Source organism: Hoplias malabaricus, chromosome 1 (genome assembly GCF_029633855.1).
Source record: "Hoplias malabaricus isolate fHopMal1 chromosome 1, fHopMal1.hap1, whole genome shotgun sequence".
In the NCBI taxonomy this organism is placed as follows: domain Eukaryota; kingdom Metazoa; phylum Chordata; class Actinopteri; order Characiformes; family Erythrinidae; genus Hoplias; species Hoplias malabaricus.
In genome coordinates this window covers 58,818,519-58,837,289 of record NC_089800.1, presented here as the reverse complement: position 1 = coordinate 58,837,289, position 18,771 = coordinate 58,818,519, and the positions used below count along the sequence as shown (strand labels likewise).

At 39.8% G+C, this 18,771-nt stretch overlaps 2 protein-coding genes across 2 annotated transcripts in view; one reads left to right on the top strand and one right to left on the bottom strand.

Annotated features, from left to right (window-relative positions):
• LOC136694607 (L-threonine 3-dehydrogenase, mitochondrial-like) overlaps positions 1-14,522 on the bottom strand; it is a 28,313-nt gene extending 13,791 nt beyond the window's left edge. The window contains exons 1-2 of the mRNA XM_066668309.1: positions 14,252-14,522; positions 9,485-9,599 (exon numbers count right to left, since the gene is read on the bottom strand). The gene's annotated coding sequence lies outside the window, so the exon portion shown is untranslated. The remainder of the gene's footprint in view (positions 1-9,484; positions 9,600-14,251) is intronic.
• xkr6a (XK, Kell blood group complex subunit-related family, member 6a) lies at positions 207-18,381 on the top strand. Its single transcript, XM_066668298.1, has 3 exons — positions 207-734; positions 15,036-15,232; positions 15,369-18,381. Exons 1-3 carry the CDS (start codon positions 214-216, stop codon positions 16,325-16,327), a joined length of 1,677 nt encoding a protein of 558 aa, XP_066524395.1. The 5' UTR covers positions 207-213; the 3' UTR covers positions 16,328-18,381.
• Positions 18,382-18,771: the final 390 nt, after the last annotated feature.

Sequence of the window (18,771 nt, the reverse complement as noted above, 5' to 3'; positions counted from 1 at the left end):
TTGAATCCACTGATTTTCAGTGCAGAAGCATATTTAGAGTGCACAGACCCTGAGTGCTTTATGAATTGATAAGGACATTAGCTAGGCTAATTCATGTTTCTCCTTCAATGGACGAGGTGGGGGGTGTAAGGTTCAGGTATTTGGGAAGTGATGTCATCGACCCCCGGAAAGGGGGAGGGTGGGGGGTTGGATGAAAGCGTTTGAGAACGCAAGATGGCAGCGGAGTCTGATGGTTTTGGGGTGGGCGCCGGTTTCACGGAGCTAGGAGAGGACGAGGAGCCCGCCGACAGCGCGGCCATTCACATGTGCCACTGCTGTAACTGTTCTTCGTGTTACTGGGGCTGCCGGAGCGCATGTACCGGGCGGCGGCGAAGGGGAGTGCGCTCGAGGCCCAGGGACGAGCGCCTGTGGCTGGACTGCCTGTGGATCGTGCTCGCGCTGCTGGTGTTTTTCGGGGACGTGTGCACGGACGTGTGGCTGGCTCTGCACTACTACAGTCGCAGGGACTACGCGTGGTTCGGCCTGACACTTTTCTTCGTGCTCGGGCCCTCGGTGCTTGTGCAGGTGCTGAGTTTCAGGTGGCTTGTGCAGGACCACACGGGCGGGGGGCTTGGGGCAGTAGAGGGGCTCAGCAGCCGCGCGGCGGGGCTCCGCGGCCGGGACCGCTGTTGCCATATCGCCGTGTGGTCCTGGCACGCCGCCGTACACATCCTTCAGCTCGGGCAGGTGTGGAGGTAAGGCACCGGGGCTCCAGTGGGGCTGGTGAGAGAGGTGGGATTTGGAGATGGTGATGTTAATGTATCTTTCTCTTTTTTATCTCTTAGCGGTCATCAGCACCAGTGGCTGATCAAACCTTATTTTTTTAAATTACTTTAGCATAAAACCATCAGCAGGGTCTCTGATTACACCAGTGGTGTCCAGACGTCTGCACACGGCTGTAGGCTGCGCATTAACCACCAGCACCCGATATAGCCCTCTTCACTCCAGGCTTCTTTCCGAACTGACAGACACGACCTGAAAGCATCCAGGCATTAATCATATGGTCGCTGTCCACAGTGGCATTACCGAAGAGTTGCTCTTTTTTCTTTTCATTTCTGTAGCCTACATTATGATTTTTGACTGTGCCAAAATATTAAATTTTTTTAATTATCTGGGTTTACCTGAAGTTATTTCATGAGGAGGAACTCATTGTTTGGACATTAATGATGTTCATACACTTAACCCACTTTGTTTTGTCCAGATTACGCCTTTCCTTTATAAACTCGTGTCCACTTAAACTCTGTCTGAGGTCTTATCAAATCGCGCTATTTAACCAGAACATTCCAAATCACCTCTCTCACACAAACCCGACGAGATTGAATGTGAGCTTACATTTCAAAATGCCATCAAAATCATATATTCATAACAGTTATCGCGTTTCTGTGAAGAATGTGCTCGTATCGGATCCGTCTATCAGTTTATCGGCTGTTATCAACTAGGTTTGAGCGCGATGTAAATAAAGGTCGCGGTGGTGTTCTTTTCTTGGCGCGGTTCAGCGCTGTTCTGCTGCACGGACTCGTCCAGAATGGCTCCTGAGCAGAGCAGCTGGATGTGACCGCTCCTGGGGCGTGTTAGGAAATGCCTCAGCTCGCAAAGCTACACATATCCTCGAATTTGCTGCTATAATCCGCTAAATTATCTCCTCACGTCTCCCTTGTTAGCTCGAGGCTATTGGAGACCGCGCTAACCGAAATAAATGATCAGTGACTAGCCGGGCTTTTGTTGTTTTCGGACATTTTGTTGTCGGACACATCCCACTCGACGCTTGCCAGTTGTTTTCAAGTGTGAAGAAAGCTTTACAGTAGCCTTCTGACGGTGAAATCGATGGACCTGGAAATAATTTTACTTAAATGACCTCTAGTCGAAGTGGAGTTGGTGAAAGCTGAGCAGTTGTGTTCAATGTGGGAAAGGAGGAGTAAAATGTCTTCATTTGCTTCAGCCTCAGTGTAACCTCCAAAATGAAGCTACTTAAGCTTCTTCAAGGTCATAGGGATATTATATGAGCAGCATATACTGGATGGTGGACATTTAAGCCTGTGCACAAGTAAGATAGGGGTGCTTGGTGAAACTATATGAAACTGGAAGTGCTTGTTTAACAGGGACCAATTCTACACTGAATTTTCACTACATGGAGAGCTGAAATGTTCTTATTCTGCAAGGAAAATGCAAACAATAAAAATGAACACCATTTTAATAAATGTTTCATAAGGTTATTTCTGTGTCCTGGCACATCGCTTATTTATTGGAGATTAGAAATGTTATAAACCAGGTTATATAAGCCAATCTTAATCAACAACAATATTACAGCAATTTTAATTTATCATTGTTTTATATATATATATATATATATATATATATATCTCATGGTCCTGAACTCTCTTTAACTGTACACCTGCAAGGTTAGACTTGAGCATTAGGACCCAGGTTTCTCTTTTTTTTAAATCTAATTTTACCTTCACAGCACAATGAAATAACTTTGTAAGCTGGCAGTTTCAAAAACCTGAAGATATTATATTGCTTGTGTATTTTATAACCCCATAACTGCCAAATTCCACTCCGTCTGAGTCTCCCATTTTATAAAGTACAGCTTACACTTGAGGAAAATAATGCTACATATCTGAATAGGTTTTCAAAGTATAATCTGTGCTGTGCATGCAAATGATCACATGTATGTCCAAGACTGTATTTTCTGTATTTCATGTTCTGAACTATAATCAGCAATGAAGCAGAAACAGTTAATGGAAGGTACATGCAGTTATTTTCTGCAGAGTGTATTAAAAAGACAGGTATCCTGTCTGTCTGCCGTTCCCATGGCAAGCATGTGGCTGGCAGACTCAGCCAGAACATTTGTTCCCTCCCTGCTGGCTCCACTTAGGCTCACTGGATACACACACATTCTGCCAATGGCAAAGTTAATAGTGATGATGCTTGATTAGGGTTTCAGCTGGCTGGCATGAAAATCCTGTGTTACACTATGGCCAAACTCAGCATTTTTCTACTTTGGTTAATTTTAATCTGCAGTCCTTGTATGTCCACCTGAATTAAGGCTAGATTGTGGCTTAAAAATCACTGCATCACTATTAAACCCTGTCCTGGGTGCAATCATCTTTTTCAAATTTAGTAGGTAGTTTTGATTAAATGATTCGTATGGCAGAATACTGTTTGTGTGACTGAAATTCCTCCTTACATTACCTCCATCACCATCAGGAAAATCATGAACAATCAATAAGCCTGAACACATTTTTAAATGTGGTATAGTTACAAGGCGGGTAATGTTGCCACACTGCTCCAAGGTCTTGCAGTCGTGAGTTCAACCCTCTGATCTTGTCACTTTTTAAAAAAATGTAGTGGGTTTTTACACTATTTGCACGTCTTTCCTCCGGGTACTCTGCTTTCCCCCTATATTTCAAAATAACATGTTGGTAAGTCACAGTCACATAGCTCCAGGATCCTGGGGTTGTGGGTGTGAGTCCCGCTCTGGCTGACTGTCTGTGAAGAGTTTGGTGTGTTCTCCCCATGTCCACGTAGGTTTACTCCGGGTGCTCTGTTTTTCTCCCACAGTCCAAAAACACACATGGGTAGGTGGATTGGTGACTCAAAAATTGTCCACAGGTGTGAGTGAGTGTGTGTCACCCTGTGAAGGGCTGGCACCCCCTCTGGGGTGTGTTCAAGCCTTGCGCCCACTGATTCTGTGGGTTCCTGCCCTGATTCAGACCCACTGTGAACCAGACCAGGAACAAGAGTTTACAGAAAATGAATGAATAAGTGTTTAAGCTGTCTGCAGCTTTTATGTACATTTGTTACCTAAAATTGACTAATATTGATCTGATGCTCACAATAAACTCATGATTTGCCATGATGAAGTGTTATGAAATCACTATAAGACTTCTTGAAAAACTAGATTAAGTATATATATTTCTTACTTGGATATCTGCACTTCATGGAAGCATCAAAAGGCTCTGTTTTGCAAAAGCGGTTCTCTAGGCATTTGTTGTTTTTACAAGTTCTTCCAATCTCCCACATGAGACTATCAATAAAATATGATTCTGTCATGGATCATAGTCTTGACACACTGACCTGAAATTCCAGCATGTATTTGGAACACTTGCTCTAACGTCAAGCCCCCACACTAGTAACTCACTCCCTTCTGCACACACTTTTTACAATCTCCACTCAACCGCAGTGTGAGAGACCCTTGGGACTGTGAACAGCTGCTGCAACACACATGCTTGACCATAATAGCATTGAACTCGCTTTATAGCCATCACAGTCCATGGTCTATGGTCTTCCACCTCCACCCACTCATAACTGCTGTACCCAGGTTCACTGTTCAGAGATTATTTTGCCCTGAAGATTCACTGAATCCAGTGCTTGCAATGCTAATGAGTGGCAGATTCAGTGATTTGACTATAGACTACAGAAAAAATATTACTAATAACAATACATTGTTTTATTTGAGCAAGTTAGCGGAGTCTGTTAACCGCTCTGCCAACCAAGGCTTACCAACAAAATGATGAACTTAGAGACGAGATTGAGAGACTACAGTGCAGATACAGTGCAGTTTGGCTATGTAAAAAAAAAAAAGAACAGTATGTACTAATAAACACGCACTGATACAGAATCCAGAAAATGGAGAATAGATTGCAGTCATGCCCCATTCATTTTCAGGTTGGTGAAGTTGATGATTCAGTGCTGCTACTGCCTGACAGCAGTTGGAGAATCAATATTAATGACTGACTGTAATGGTCCAAATGCAAGTGGGAGAGTTCTGTCCTTTCAGGCTGTATCTGAATAAATAGTTTCTGTGGGTTTTTTAGCTAATAAATTCTGTGGATTTCAGTAATCTCTCTGTCATTTTAGGTTATGTTATCAGTTCCACTCCAATTAACCCTGACTTCAACAGTTTGGCAATATCCCTGCTCATATACGGAACCTGGTAATAAATTGCTGTGTTTTACCAGGTGTTCGGTACAGGGGAAATCACTATAGATTGGGAATTGAGCCCTGATTTACATAGTTGTGCAGTGTATTTTACAGAGTTTGACAAACTGCACTAGGGACAGTGAGCACTAGGAAGTAGTTTAGAGGGGGCAGGTTAGGTGCCCTGCTCAAGGGCAACTAAGCCATGAATGTTGAGGGAGGAGACAGTGCTGCTAATTCACACCCCACCCCAGTATCTTGCTGGTAGTGGGGATAGAATCAGACCAAACATGCTTCTCTTTAAGCCACAGCTGCTCATCAAATTCACCAGCAAAACTAGAGAAGGGAGTGAATAAGCAGCGCTGTCTCATTTGTCAACATTCATGGTTGAAGTGACCATAAGCAAAGCACCTATCCTAGGTGCCCACTATTTCAGGTGTGTGTTTGCCTGTGTCTATACTCATTTCAACCTTGTGTGTATACTGATACTATTCATTAGAGCAGGTATGTGTTTAACAGTGTTACATATGGCACCTGTTTCATTGTACTGCTGGTTATTGACTATAAAAAGCACATTTACTTTTATACACACAAAGGAAAACATCTAAATTTTTGTCTATTTTTCTTTACTATAATTTTTAAAAAGTGGCTCTCCTTCACACTGTGAAAAAAAAAATTATTCTGAATGACCCAATTGAAATGCTCCAAAATTATCTGGAATACATTTCTTACACTGGCTTCCATTGAAAGTTAAGAAGATTTTTTTTCTCCTGTAACGTTACTAGTTTGGTAATACGTGTTTTTCTTTGGACTACAACAATATACGCTATATTGCCAAAAGTATTCACTCACCTATTCAAATAATTCAATTCAGGTGTTCCAATCACTTCCATGGCCACAGGTGTATAAAACCAAACACCTAGGCATGCAGATTGCTTCTACAAACATTTGTAAAAGGATGGGTTACACTCAGGAGTTCAGTGAATTCCAGCATGGTACCATGATTGGATGCCACCTGTGAGTCCAGTCGTGAAATGACCTCACTACTAAATATTCCACAGTAAACTGTCAGTGGTACTATAACAAATTGGAAGCCACTGGGAATGACAGCAATTCAGCCACAAAGTGTTAGGCCATATATAACAACAGCACGAGGTCAGCTGATGCTGAGGCGCATAGTGTGCAGAGGTCACCAACTTTCTGCAGTCAATTGCTACATGCCGCCAAATTTAATGTGGCCTTTAGATTAGCTCAAGAACTGTTGGGCTTGACACTTTAGGTCCAGTGAAAGGAACTCTTAATAATTTGGCATAATTTCATCTTCCCAACTTTGTTGGGAAGGCAGCAAGAGAATAATTTTGGTAATAAAGTGTATATTGAGTTGATAAAACAGATTTTGTCACTGCCACAAGGCTCCAGGATGTTGATGTCATGGGTTGGATCCCTGTTGCTGTTTGAGAAGTTTGATGTATTCTCCCTTTGTGTGCATTTCCTCTCGGAATTCAAAAATACATGTTAACAGGTGTGAAAGTGTGAGGTGGACTAATATACTGTCCAAGGTGTGTTCCTGCCTTGCTCGCAATGATTCTGAGTTTGTTCTGTACACACCACAACTGTAATGAAGATAAAGCAGTTACAGAAGAATGAATAAATGTTTAGTTTTGTCCTGATTGATTAATGATCAACTGACCAAAGTTGTTTAAAGGCCACTCTGGACAGTGTTGCCCCAATGCTTCATATAGCACTTTCAGTTTCAATTTATGATCTAGCACTTAATTTTTTTTTCTTTTTGGAAAACGGCTTAATTCAACGTCAAATAATATATTAGCAGTAGATACATTTTTAAATAAGTAAAAATCTTATTTATTGAAAAGATATATTTAGTATAAAGACAAAATGAATTAAATATTTTAAACCCTACAAAAACAAGGCAAAAAACCCCAGGGCTTCAATGATTTTTTTTTAAATCATTTTCATCTGTTCTTGCTTTACCATTTTCATTCAGTGCCAACTTTATCCTATAATTTTGTCACTATTTGGTTTTGCTGTATGTTCTACCCTCACCCCATTCTCATTTCATGTATCCATTATTTTCTTTTTGTTTGCTTTAGTTGCCCTGATGGACTGGCGCCCCTAGAGAGAAGCTCTTGGGTTTGGGATGGGGGGGTACAGTCATTCACAGAGCAGAGGGCAAAGGGACAGAGTGGCCTGTGGATCGTGATGCAAGCTGTTCGTAAGTGTATATTTCAATTTATCCACTTCAGTGTTTTATTTCCATTCAACCTTGGTGCTGTACAATCTGTGCTGTACACACTGAGTTTCAATCAAAGGCAGAACTAAGCACTGCTATGATAAATAATTCAGCCTGATGTGTTACTCTGTTTGACTTGTTCAGAAAAATATGTGCCTTGTCGAAATAAAATTATTAAACAGGAGTGAAATGTCTCTATTCTATCAAAGTCTTCTGCCTGTCACTTTAGTCCCATGTCTGTATATTGCTGAAGCTTATTCCCCAGCCAGGCATTTCCTCTACCCGCATGTTTGTTCAGTGATGTGAGTAGAGCCTGTTTGATAGTACTCCCCAGGAAGCTTTTGTAGGAAAACTCAGGAAACCCTTGTGAGATTTCACAGCTGTGCATGTCTTTCATCTGAGATGTCACACTAACTTTTACTGCATACAAGATCAATGCAGGAGAATCCATGTCATATTATTTGACTTTGGAACTCACTGTATATGACTGCATTGAGGTTTTTAGCTTTTCTTAAAGAGCAACACTAGTGGCCTATTACCTTCTGGCTAATTTCTTTGTTTTTCCAGAATTTTATGTTAAGATCCGGCAGGCATTGTGGTGTAATTGTGGGTGGGGCAAACTCTACTTGGAGATTTTTTTTCAGAAAAAAGACAAATAAGCTTCTCATAAGCAGATATTTATGTTGTTGCCACAGAAACAAGATTAATTACCAGATCCTACTTTGTTAAATATTAAAACATTTTTGTTTGCATTTCTCTTTTCCATATTTTTCATCTTTTTGTGGTGTTTACTTTGACTGAAGCAGAAGTACGGATTGAATAGTTTGTATGCCAGTGGTAAAGGAGTAGAAGGATCAGTTGGGTCTTAATCTGTCTTAATCCAGTCTAGGATAATCAAGGCTGTGGGTTGCCATATGTGGCCTTAATTCTTGTGAAATATAGTTGTTGTGCTTACACCGTATACAATTATGGCCACAATACATCAAACAGAAAAACACAAATACATTCGTGAATGGTATGAGCATATTGTATGTCTTCCAACAAAACATTGGTGTTTGTTTGTGTTTGTTTGTATTTGTCCAGTTGGTGTAGTCTGGCCTTTAAAGCTACGGCACTGACCTTGTGTTCTCCCACAAGCAACAACAGTGTTGTTTGCATTTGGCCTAGTCTTGTCACTGTCCAAACAAATCATTATATTTTCAGAAAGGCACCTTTACAGACAAAAGCAACTTTATAAGGTCTTTTAATTTAATTTGTACTATTAAGGATAAATAGGGTTTTAATAAATCCGACATATTGTACACATACATTTGCAGAATAAATATGACAATCCAAAATTTGTACTCATGCATGCACACAGGCACATAAACTAAGTTCAGTAACATGTAGTGTGGGTTCAGTATCTTCAGCCAGCTGGTGTGTTCCATTATGGCTGCAGGTAGGGATGATTTGATGTTTGACTATTCTGTGCCAGAATAGGTACACTCTGTGTGTGTTGTGGGTGCTGTCAGAATTCAAGACCACTGTCAGTGTGCATTTGTCATCAGTCATTCATGAGCAGGCTGACTCACTGAAATTACTGCCAAGTTTAATCAGCGGCATCTGTTAATATGTCTCGCACTGATCTTAGAGCTTTTCGATGACTAGATTTGTTATGACTTCTGTTTGGTAAGGACAAAACAAAACTTTTCAGTACTCACATCTCAAACTCACATCTCGATATGCCTTAAAAAATGGCGATGTATGATATGAATTTGAAAATATAATTTCAAAGGATTAGTGTTTATTTTTAACACCAAAAAGAACATGCTGCATTTTCTAACCATAATTATCAAACTGTATGGCTAAGAAATGGTGTCCCAATTTTTTTTTTTTTTGCCCCGATCCTGATTCGAGCCTTTAAATATTGAGTATCTCCTGATACTGTCCTGATCTGATACTTAGATTTTAATATATGATACTGTTACACAGGGCACACTTCAAAAAGCTCACATTAAGAAACAAACTGCCTGCATCCAAGGTGCTGCTTCATTTTTTTTTTATAACAAATGGTGTCTTCACAAACAGTTCATATACATAATTTAATATTATTTTTATCTTATCTTATATCTTATTATCTAATGTGATTTTAATGTATGAAGAATGACTTTGATTCTAGAAGCCAGTTTTATTGCTATCACAGTTGTATTGAGGGAAAAATCAAATGTAGTTTCTTTGAGACACATTGCTAAAATAAGGTTTTTATTTATCATTATTTATTTTTTAAGCACTGACCTGATTCATTCAGCGTCACCACAAAGCAACAAACCCCTGTAGGCGGGACTGTGACTCCATTGGCTGCAGCACTAAATGATGGACAGCTAAGCCTGGCTGCTGACTGATTCCAAACCTGTGATTGGAGAGTTTACATTAGTGCCCAACAGATTTTGAGACAAAAATATCCGGCGCATGTCCACTTGGCACAGTGGCTCCCTGAATTCTATTCATTTCTATGGAGAGAGCTGCAGATTTCAATTTTATGTGAATATGTGCTACTGCATCTAGCCAATCAGGCAAGAGTAGGTTGGTACATCATGTGAACGTACTCAAAACCTACTCATTAATTCTTATTCATTTTTAGTTTTGTTTTATGATGCAGATTACTGAACTAGCTTTACACACGCTGGCAATATCAGTAGTAAAATGACAACAACTTTCATCAAAGAAAATCAAATTAGGTTTCTGGTGGAACAAAGTTATATAATGTCAGGACAACCGCTTAAATTAACCTGTGCTTTGCTGGTTGAAAGGATTGTCAGCTGTGAATATGTAATTTACTTATTTTTGCAGAGTGGCACAAAAAGGTAGTGTAACTGTAGCATAGTGCATGCTTTCCCATAATTTTATAAAAGCATAGAGAAAAGAACAGGGATATGTACGGTGGAAACTACAGTGAGTGGAGCAGATTTGGTGATGTCTGTTCATTTGCTATTACAATTCTGTTTGTAATACATTTGTTGTGTTGTCATGAGGTCAGGAATACAGCAGGTGGTGAGACTCAGGTTGTAGTATTTGTCAGCCCTAATTTGCATATTGCACCCCTCCCTAAGATCAGTATCACAAGAACATATTGGAATATATTTCAGTAAAGATATTGCAAAAAAAAAAAAAAAAATTATATATATATATATTTATCAGCAGCTTTTACAAAGGCTCAGCAATTGACTCCCACAAAATAACAAAACCAGGGAAGGGTGACACTATGGACATGGCACACAAGGACAGGGGACATACACAATACACTCAATTGGAATAAACAATTACCACAAAAACCCTCTTTTCTGAGGCTGAGCTGCCTTTTTTCCTTTTAGTGATGATGCTGAAAGTAGCATTGTACAAGGGATATGAGCATAATATTTAGAAACATGTGAAAGGATTAAAGGAGGGTTATATGGAGAGAGCAGATGCCTGTCTTACTAATATTTTCTTTGCCCTTTTTTTCTTGTATGCTCACTGTTGATGAGCAAAGATTAACAGAAAGTTTATAAACTTGTTCATGGATGAAAGTTTGTTGGCAGCTCTTTTATTTCGCTGCACTTTTCAGAGCCTGCACCCTGGCACGGAGCTGGCAGGTGGTCTTGTGCATTCTCTGAGCAGCTTTATTAAACCATTCATTTCAGAATGCAATGTGAGAGCATATTGCAGTTGCCTCAAGCCACATTTTGAGCTGTGCCTGCCCTTGTGTGAACATCCCGGAATGTTTAATTGTGCGTTATGAAACTTCTGACCAATCACAGACGTCCTTTGAATGTCTTAATAGCTGAAGACATAATTCTCCAAGTAATCAGATTTGGTCAATACTATATAGGCTGATCTTTAATCATATCACATCAAGGCTGGTTTTAATATATCGTAAGGTATATTGCAGCTGTAATATGAAGATTTATAATCAAAAGACAGGAACCCTCAGGACTTTCAAGGTCGTAGAAAAGGCTTTTATAATGTAATATAACAAAAATATACTGCAAATGTCATGCTTGTGTTATAAAATTATTTATACACTGCAAATTTTGTAGGAATAATGTTATTCACTTACATTGGTTTGAAAACATATTAACACACACACACACATAAACACACGCAAAAAAGATCCAATCAAGCCTGAGTTAGTTGACCATGGTATCTTAGTAGACAAAGCCAAATTGAGCTCTTCCATTGGTTAGGGGCTCAGGAGATTTTTTGAAAGGCTAATGCAGAATATTTCCATTAAATATAATTAGGAAATAACACCAAAATAAATCAATCATGTTTTGAATTAGAATGAGTGGGAATGGGCAGCACAGTGGTGCACAGGTAATGTCACTTCCACACAGACTCAGGGTTCTGGGGTTAAGCTCATTCACACTTGGGTGATGGTGTGTGGGTTTCTTCCATATGTTCTTGTTTCTTCCAACAAGGATTGTGATTCTGGAGTGGTTACAGTTAATGAATGATGGGAAATGACTAAGAGAAGAACACTACTCTAGACCCTTAAGCTATTTTCATATATGACCGCTGGAAAAAGTCTGGAGAATTAAGTCTGGACATTGTAGCAAACAACAGGTGATTTCCCATGTTAGGAGAGTTCTGGTAATTGGAAAGGAAATTGGAATCGAAATTGCAATCGGAGATGTCCTGCGTGCTTTAGGCATGGGGAAGTGCTGGTGCAGCCTATGCAGGAGATACAGCACAAGTGTCTGGAACATTACCAGCACTATCCAGACTTCAACTCCTCATTCTTCATTCATTCATTCATTCATTCATTATCTGTAACTGCTTATCCAATTCAGGGTCTGTGGGTTCAGAGCCTACCTGGAATCATTGGGCGCAAGGCAGGAATACACCCTGGAGGGGGCCTCCTCATTTTTATAAATAGTAATTAGTATATTGTATAGATGTGTCTAATAAGTGAAGACAATTCAGTCATGTCTCACAAGCGCCTCATTTTTTGTGCAGAGATTGGACTCAAGTTCTGGTGATTATTCAGGAATAATACACTATTTATACCGTTGTACTTAAAGCATTGAATTATAAGCTAAAACAATACAATTGCCATTTTAAAATTTGTTAGGATTCTATTAAGACGTGTTCACACTGAAAAATAAATCAAGTAAGCCTTTGGAAAAGTTACTTTTGGAGCAGTAACATACCGGTGAGTCAGATGTGACTGAATATTACAAACCTATAATACTGTTTCAGAATGGTAGTGCTGTGGGATGACTGAACTGTGGATGAGTAGATAATGATTCAGTAAATGGTTATTATTAGGTCTGTCCTTGGAATTATAAAAGACATCTCTGGAATGCAGAGGCACATATAGTCATTCATGTCACTTGTTTGGTTGTAGTCTGACTAGAGGAATTACCTGGTCCTTGAGGTGCCTTTTATTTATGTATTAATTATTTATTTAATTTTAGCATATGCTGTAATAATAGGATTCATTTTAAAATAATATTTATATTTATAGGGTGTGTGTGTGTATATGCACACAGTACTGTGCAAAAGCTTTAGGCACCAGAGATTATTACAAAAAGCAGTAATACAACAAATAACACCCAACATTAGAATAAAACCAAATAACATTGGCTCATATAAGTGTGATATTTTGTGTGTGAATGTGTTGGTTTAATGTTTTACAAATCACTCCTTGTGGCAGTCCATATTATTTGAATTATAAATACTGTGTGCTGTTGATTTAACAAATTCATTGCTAAACAAAGGAGAGTCTGAACTAAACATTGTTCTTCAAAGTCACACCTAGAAACATGAGCAAAAAGAAACTAGGCAAGCCTAGTTTAGCCGGACCACCATTAGCCATATAGCCTTTGTCACAGAGGTCAAAATCAGGAAAGCCCAAAACCCTTGTCACTGGAAGGTCTGGAGAAGCTTTGGTGCTTCATATCAATGTCTTAATTTACAATAATTACAAGTGATAAACTGTAAAGTTAGTTTATTTCTTGTTTTTGAACATTTCTAAAATCAAGCACCTTAACATTTTATCAACCAATTAATCTATATTTGATAAAGGAACAGGGCATCGCTAGAACATTTCTATAAGGGTCTGACTGATAAAACGGTGCTGTAACAAATTCACAGCCTCGTTTATCGCTCTGGTGTTCTGTCTTTAATAATCTGGAGATTTTGTCCGTTTTCGTGTAAAGTTAAACTAAAAGCTGTGTAGATGTAGCGTAATTACCCCAAATTCTGGCCACTTTAATTACAATATTGGAAATCTTAGCTAACTGAAAATAAATAGAAGTACTTTACTCACTCAAATCAACATTTTTCAGGAGTCAAATATGTGTAGATTAATGTCCAAGACTTAAGATAAAAACGCTTTTAAGTAGGTGCCAGTACTGCTAAGATTATTAGCGCTCCCTAACTTCGGCCACCTCCTCTGCTTGTGACAGTCAAACGAGACCGTTGCTCCCGCATTCAGTGATTTTGAGAGGTTCACAATGAGATCATGTTTGTCCTGTGTTGGTATCCGTACTCTACGTGTAAGGATTACAGTGGCGGTAGATTTTCCCCTCAGAGTAAAGGAAGCTAGCCGGTAAGATAACTTTTACACTGAGGGAAATATCTGTCGCGAAATGGAAATGTGTTGTGTTCCACATGCAGTTTTGCACACAAAGAATTACAACACTGTTAGAGATCCTTAAATATTGTTTAGATACGTGTTTTCTTGCAAGACTGATGTTTAAATGCCCTACTAAGGCTTGATCTTATGTTTTATTGTTTTACCCAATGCGATTGGCGAAGAGAGAGAGCGGAATTGCACCATATACGGCAGTGGCCGGAGTTAGGGGACGGTCGGAAATAGGAGGAATACTGATATTATTAGGAGGAATACTGTTAACTTACTCGTCAGAAAGTCAGTAACGGTGAGATGTGTCCGTGTATTTGTGTCGTTATAGGGACACAAAAGATGACTTTCTGTTTGTTAAATATAGAGTAGAAAACAAAAGGCTGTGTCACAGAAACATTCTCCAAACATAAAGAAGAGACTATGACAAATATTACCTCAACAATGTTTAACACATTTCTGTCCGAGGCTCCAGTAAAACAGAGCTGCTCCGCGGTGGACGGTGGAGCGCTGAAGCGGCGCGACCTTGTCCCAGTTCAGCTCTCAACTCTCTGACCTTGAACACTTGAACATGCATTTTTAAGTCCCAAAAAGAGACTTGTCCAGGGAAATGAGGACCTCTGGTCTCCGCCGAACGGTTCCAAATTTAGTTCGCGTACTTGAATGTGAATTATGGCTGAACTGACAACAGACGCTGTAGTGGCGCCACCTTAAGTTCTCTCTGTGAAATACGGCTGAATTAACGGTTCCTACTCACGCATGCGCATTTCAAAATTAGGTGTCAAGTCAGTAAGCGCATATGCCTCTTCTAGGCGGTTAGGCAAAAATTTCTTATTTCTTATTTGATCTATATTATTATTTTTTTGTATTTACTTTGATTATATACAACTTTATATAAGCATAATGCTTACTGAGAAGTCATTAGTTTAAATAAAAATAGCACAAAAAGTAAGGAAATATGTGTTTGGTATATTATTTCTTTGTTGTAACAATGCTTCTTGGCAATAAATCTAAATACAGTTGGAAAGTAAGGAACACGCTTTGGTGGGATGAGCATTTTTTTGTTATATATATTTATAGAGTTGATAATAACTATATATAACCTGGTGAGATGTATCTGCAATCATGTAGACATTCCAAAGATGTTCCAATAGAGAAGACATAAGGGAACAAGAAAATTGAAAAAGAGAATTTGATCAAGGGTTCCTTATTTTTAAACAGGTACATCCGTACTATGTACCTGGGCATCCAGAGCCGACGACAGACGGAACACAGGCGGCGTTTCTACTGGGCCATGATGTATGAATATGCTGACGTGAACATGCTTCGGCTGCTAGAGACCTTCTTGGAGAGTGCCCCCCAACTGGTGCTACAACTTTGCATTATGATCCAGAAGAACAGGGCTGAGACATTGCAGTGTAAGGAATCCTCTTGTTGTTGGTTTATACTCAGTCAATCTGATGTTTACATGGGTTTAAACCAATTCAGAAAATGAATTAGCAGACAAGTAATTAGCTACCAGCACTAAATGCATTTTTACGTTGTTCCTTCAAGGTGTCTCTTTATTGGCATCACTGCTGTCCTTGTCCTGGGTGTTGGCCTCCTACCATAAGCTTCTGAGGGACTCCAGAGATGACAAGAAGAGCATGAGCTATCGAGGTGCACTGATCCACATCATCTGGAGGCTCTTCACTATATTTTCACGGGTGCTCTCTTTCGCTCTCTTTGCTTCCATCTTCCACATCTATTTTGGCATTTTCGTGGTGGTGCACTGGTGTGCCATGGCCTTCTGGATTGTGCATGGAGGCACAGATTTCTGTATGTCCAAGTGGGAGGAAGTGCTGTTCAATATGGTGGTGGGCATTGTCTACATCTTCTGCTGGTTTAATGTGAAGGAAGGTAGGACCAGGTACCGCATGATGATCTACTACTTTGTGGTGCTGGCTGAGAATACGGTGCTAACCTGCCTGTGGTATGCGTACAGAGATCCCATCACTACAGACTCTTACGCTGTACCAGTGCTTTGTGGAGTCTACCTAAGTTTTGCCTCAGGGGTTGTCTTTATGGGTATCTACTATGGGGTACTTCACCCCATGGGCCCCAGATTGAGGGTACTGGCCAGCTCCTGCTGCGCTGAGCTCCTGTGGGGTCTTCCCTTACCCCCAGAAGCTGAACCCATGACGCCAACCCCCCGAGCTTCACAACCAACACCTACCAGGGTCTCTACAGGAGGTTACGAGCTACAAGACGAGTCTGCAGACACCTGCCTTCCAGTGTTCCAGGTGCGCTCCCCTGAGCCTACCACACCATTAGGCCGCTACAGGCCAGAAGGGCCCCTCATTAAGATCGACATGCCACGCAAACGCTACCCAGCCTGGGATGCTCACTTTGTGGACAGGCGCCTGAGAAGGACTATTAACATCCTGCAATTCATCACCCCCACTGCTGTAGGGATCAGGTACAGGGACGGGCCACTGCTCTATGAGCTTTTGCAGTATGAGTCGTCCCTGTGAAAACATGCTCTGCATTCCTATCTGTTCTTTGTGTCCGTCAGTCTATGTCATCCCCACCTTCACACATTTCTTTTATGTTAACCTTTCATTTTCAAACTATTTTTTAATGTGTAATTACTTCTAACACCATCAGTGAATACTTAAAAAATGTGAAGAACTAAATTTAATAATAGTCATTGTACATTGCTTTTTATTTATTTTCAAACTGTGTATATTTGCATAAATCATTTGTGTGAATGGTCTGCTTCCTCTGGAGACGATATATTTATATCCTCTTTCGTGGTGTTTAAAGTTGATCATTACACCGGAAAAATGGAGGTAGACCAACCACGCCAGCACTGCATTTTAATAATTCATTAATAATTCATCAAAATAGTTTCCACTGTATCTGTGAGTTACCTCCATGCTTTTACCGGTTATTAAATGGCTTGTCAGTGTCCCAGAGAGTTTAAGATGGACTTACACTGACCTCTGCAGGCAAAAGCCTACAATCATTTGTCTGATCGTCCAGTGGCATTCATTGGCTGATTGCCTTAAAGCACCCTTAAATAGAAATATTACTAAAGATACCTCATTGACTCACTATGGCACAACTTTATTAAAAGGTCACAAAGCCCAGTTTGCACAGTATTAAAAAATACATATATTGTTAGAAAAAGAGATTACAAAGTGAAAGTTGGACAGTAAGATGTGTGCATTAGCAGAGCCTCTCTGCTTCCGTTCTGTGCATGGCTGGGAGATATGGGGTGCTTCAAACATTGTGCTCTCATATTGGGCTGTGTCCATATTTGCGAAGCATTTTCCTGATAATATTAGCACAGTAAAGCCCTCTTGCAGGCCGTGCTGTGAGAATGGTTAGGTAGTTCTCCTCCATTCTTCCCGGCTAAGTAAGCATCTCCTTGCTGATGCATAGTCCTTGTTTTTAGCCTCATTCTCCCTAAATGGTCTTTAAAACTAGAATTCTGAGTAATAAATATGAGGTGCAAAAGTTTGTCATTGGTTCCAAGTGGAATCATGGCACACACATATATTTTTTTTCAATCTTGCAATTTTTTTACCTTTATTTTGATCCAAGGTATAACAAAAAGCTAAACTGATGGAGGTAGACGTCATCTTTGCCTGAATATACCTGATTGGGTTCTTACAGTGTAAGAGAGCACGGCAGTGTTTCACCGCAGGACTTTCCTGATCGGCTCTGAGAAGAGGACACCTTCCTATGGCACACAGGGCTTGCTGCCATCAGCAGATCTATACAAAGCCAAATTACATCCTCTACTGTAATCTACTGTAACTCTCTTTGCCAGTGGTGCACCCAGCCACATGTCATCTCCTAATCTAACATAGGTGCTTACAGTTAATTATTTCCCCCTCAAACCTACCTAAGAAAGAGCTTAATTGGTTAAAGGTGCTACAGTTATGCACAGGCTGAACATTTGCTCCTACCATTTCACAGAATTGGTAAAGCACAGATGAATTGGAAACATCAATACTGCTCACCTTTCTCATTTGTTGTATTTCATAACCGTGGACAACATTAACATTTACCCGTTAACTGTATAGCACTTTAGGTTTGGCTTGGTGCACCACATTTAGGAGATCACTGCTGTCTTTGACTCCATTGTGCCTGCTAAGATCCTAACAACCAGATGCCATGCAGGTGCATCCAAGTGAGGTGAAGGGTTCTTGCCAGGGTTGGAAAGGAGCTTGAGGAACAGCTTACAAACGTGGACATTGCTAGTCCTGATGTACATGTTCTCTTTTGTCTGTCAATATGTGATTGATACGATGCGGTAATGAAAACATTTGTACCCTGACTCTTTGAACCTGGCTCCTTCCCTGGTTGCTGCTAGCCCTTCTCTCATATTAATGTATGGCTCAGGTGTATTCTGGTGCAGATACTCTTGTTGTAGATTTTTTCTTCACTGCAAATGTTCTTGGGTCCTTCTAAATTGTGCTATGTACATACCTCTGAAAATGTACTAAATGCTGAAGCTCAATATTGTTTGAGGTTTTATAATTTCCCTCATTTTTTCTACATCCTCTGGTTCACTGTTGTTTGCTGGAGAAAATCCCATCCCATGTTTATAGTTTGTGTGTGTGTGTGTGTGTGTGTGTGTGTGTGTGTATATATATATATATATATATATATATATATATATATATATATATAATATTAGTTATTTTTAACATTTACCAAAAATGTTAGCTGCTAGATTTGTCCTTTGGAGCATCTGCCCTCTTCCAGGTGCTAATACACTGTGATTAATTTCCCCTATCCCCAGAATCCCAGGTTTATATACCATTTTCTAGCAAACAGTGTTGAGTTTGTGATCCTTATGCTGAGTCAAGGATTCCAATTTATTACAATTATATATATATATATATATATATATATATATATATATATATATATACATATATATATATATATATATATATATACA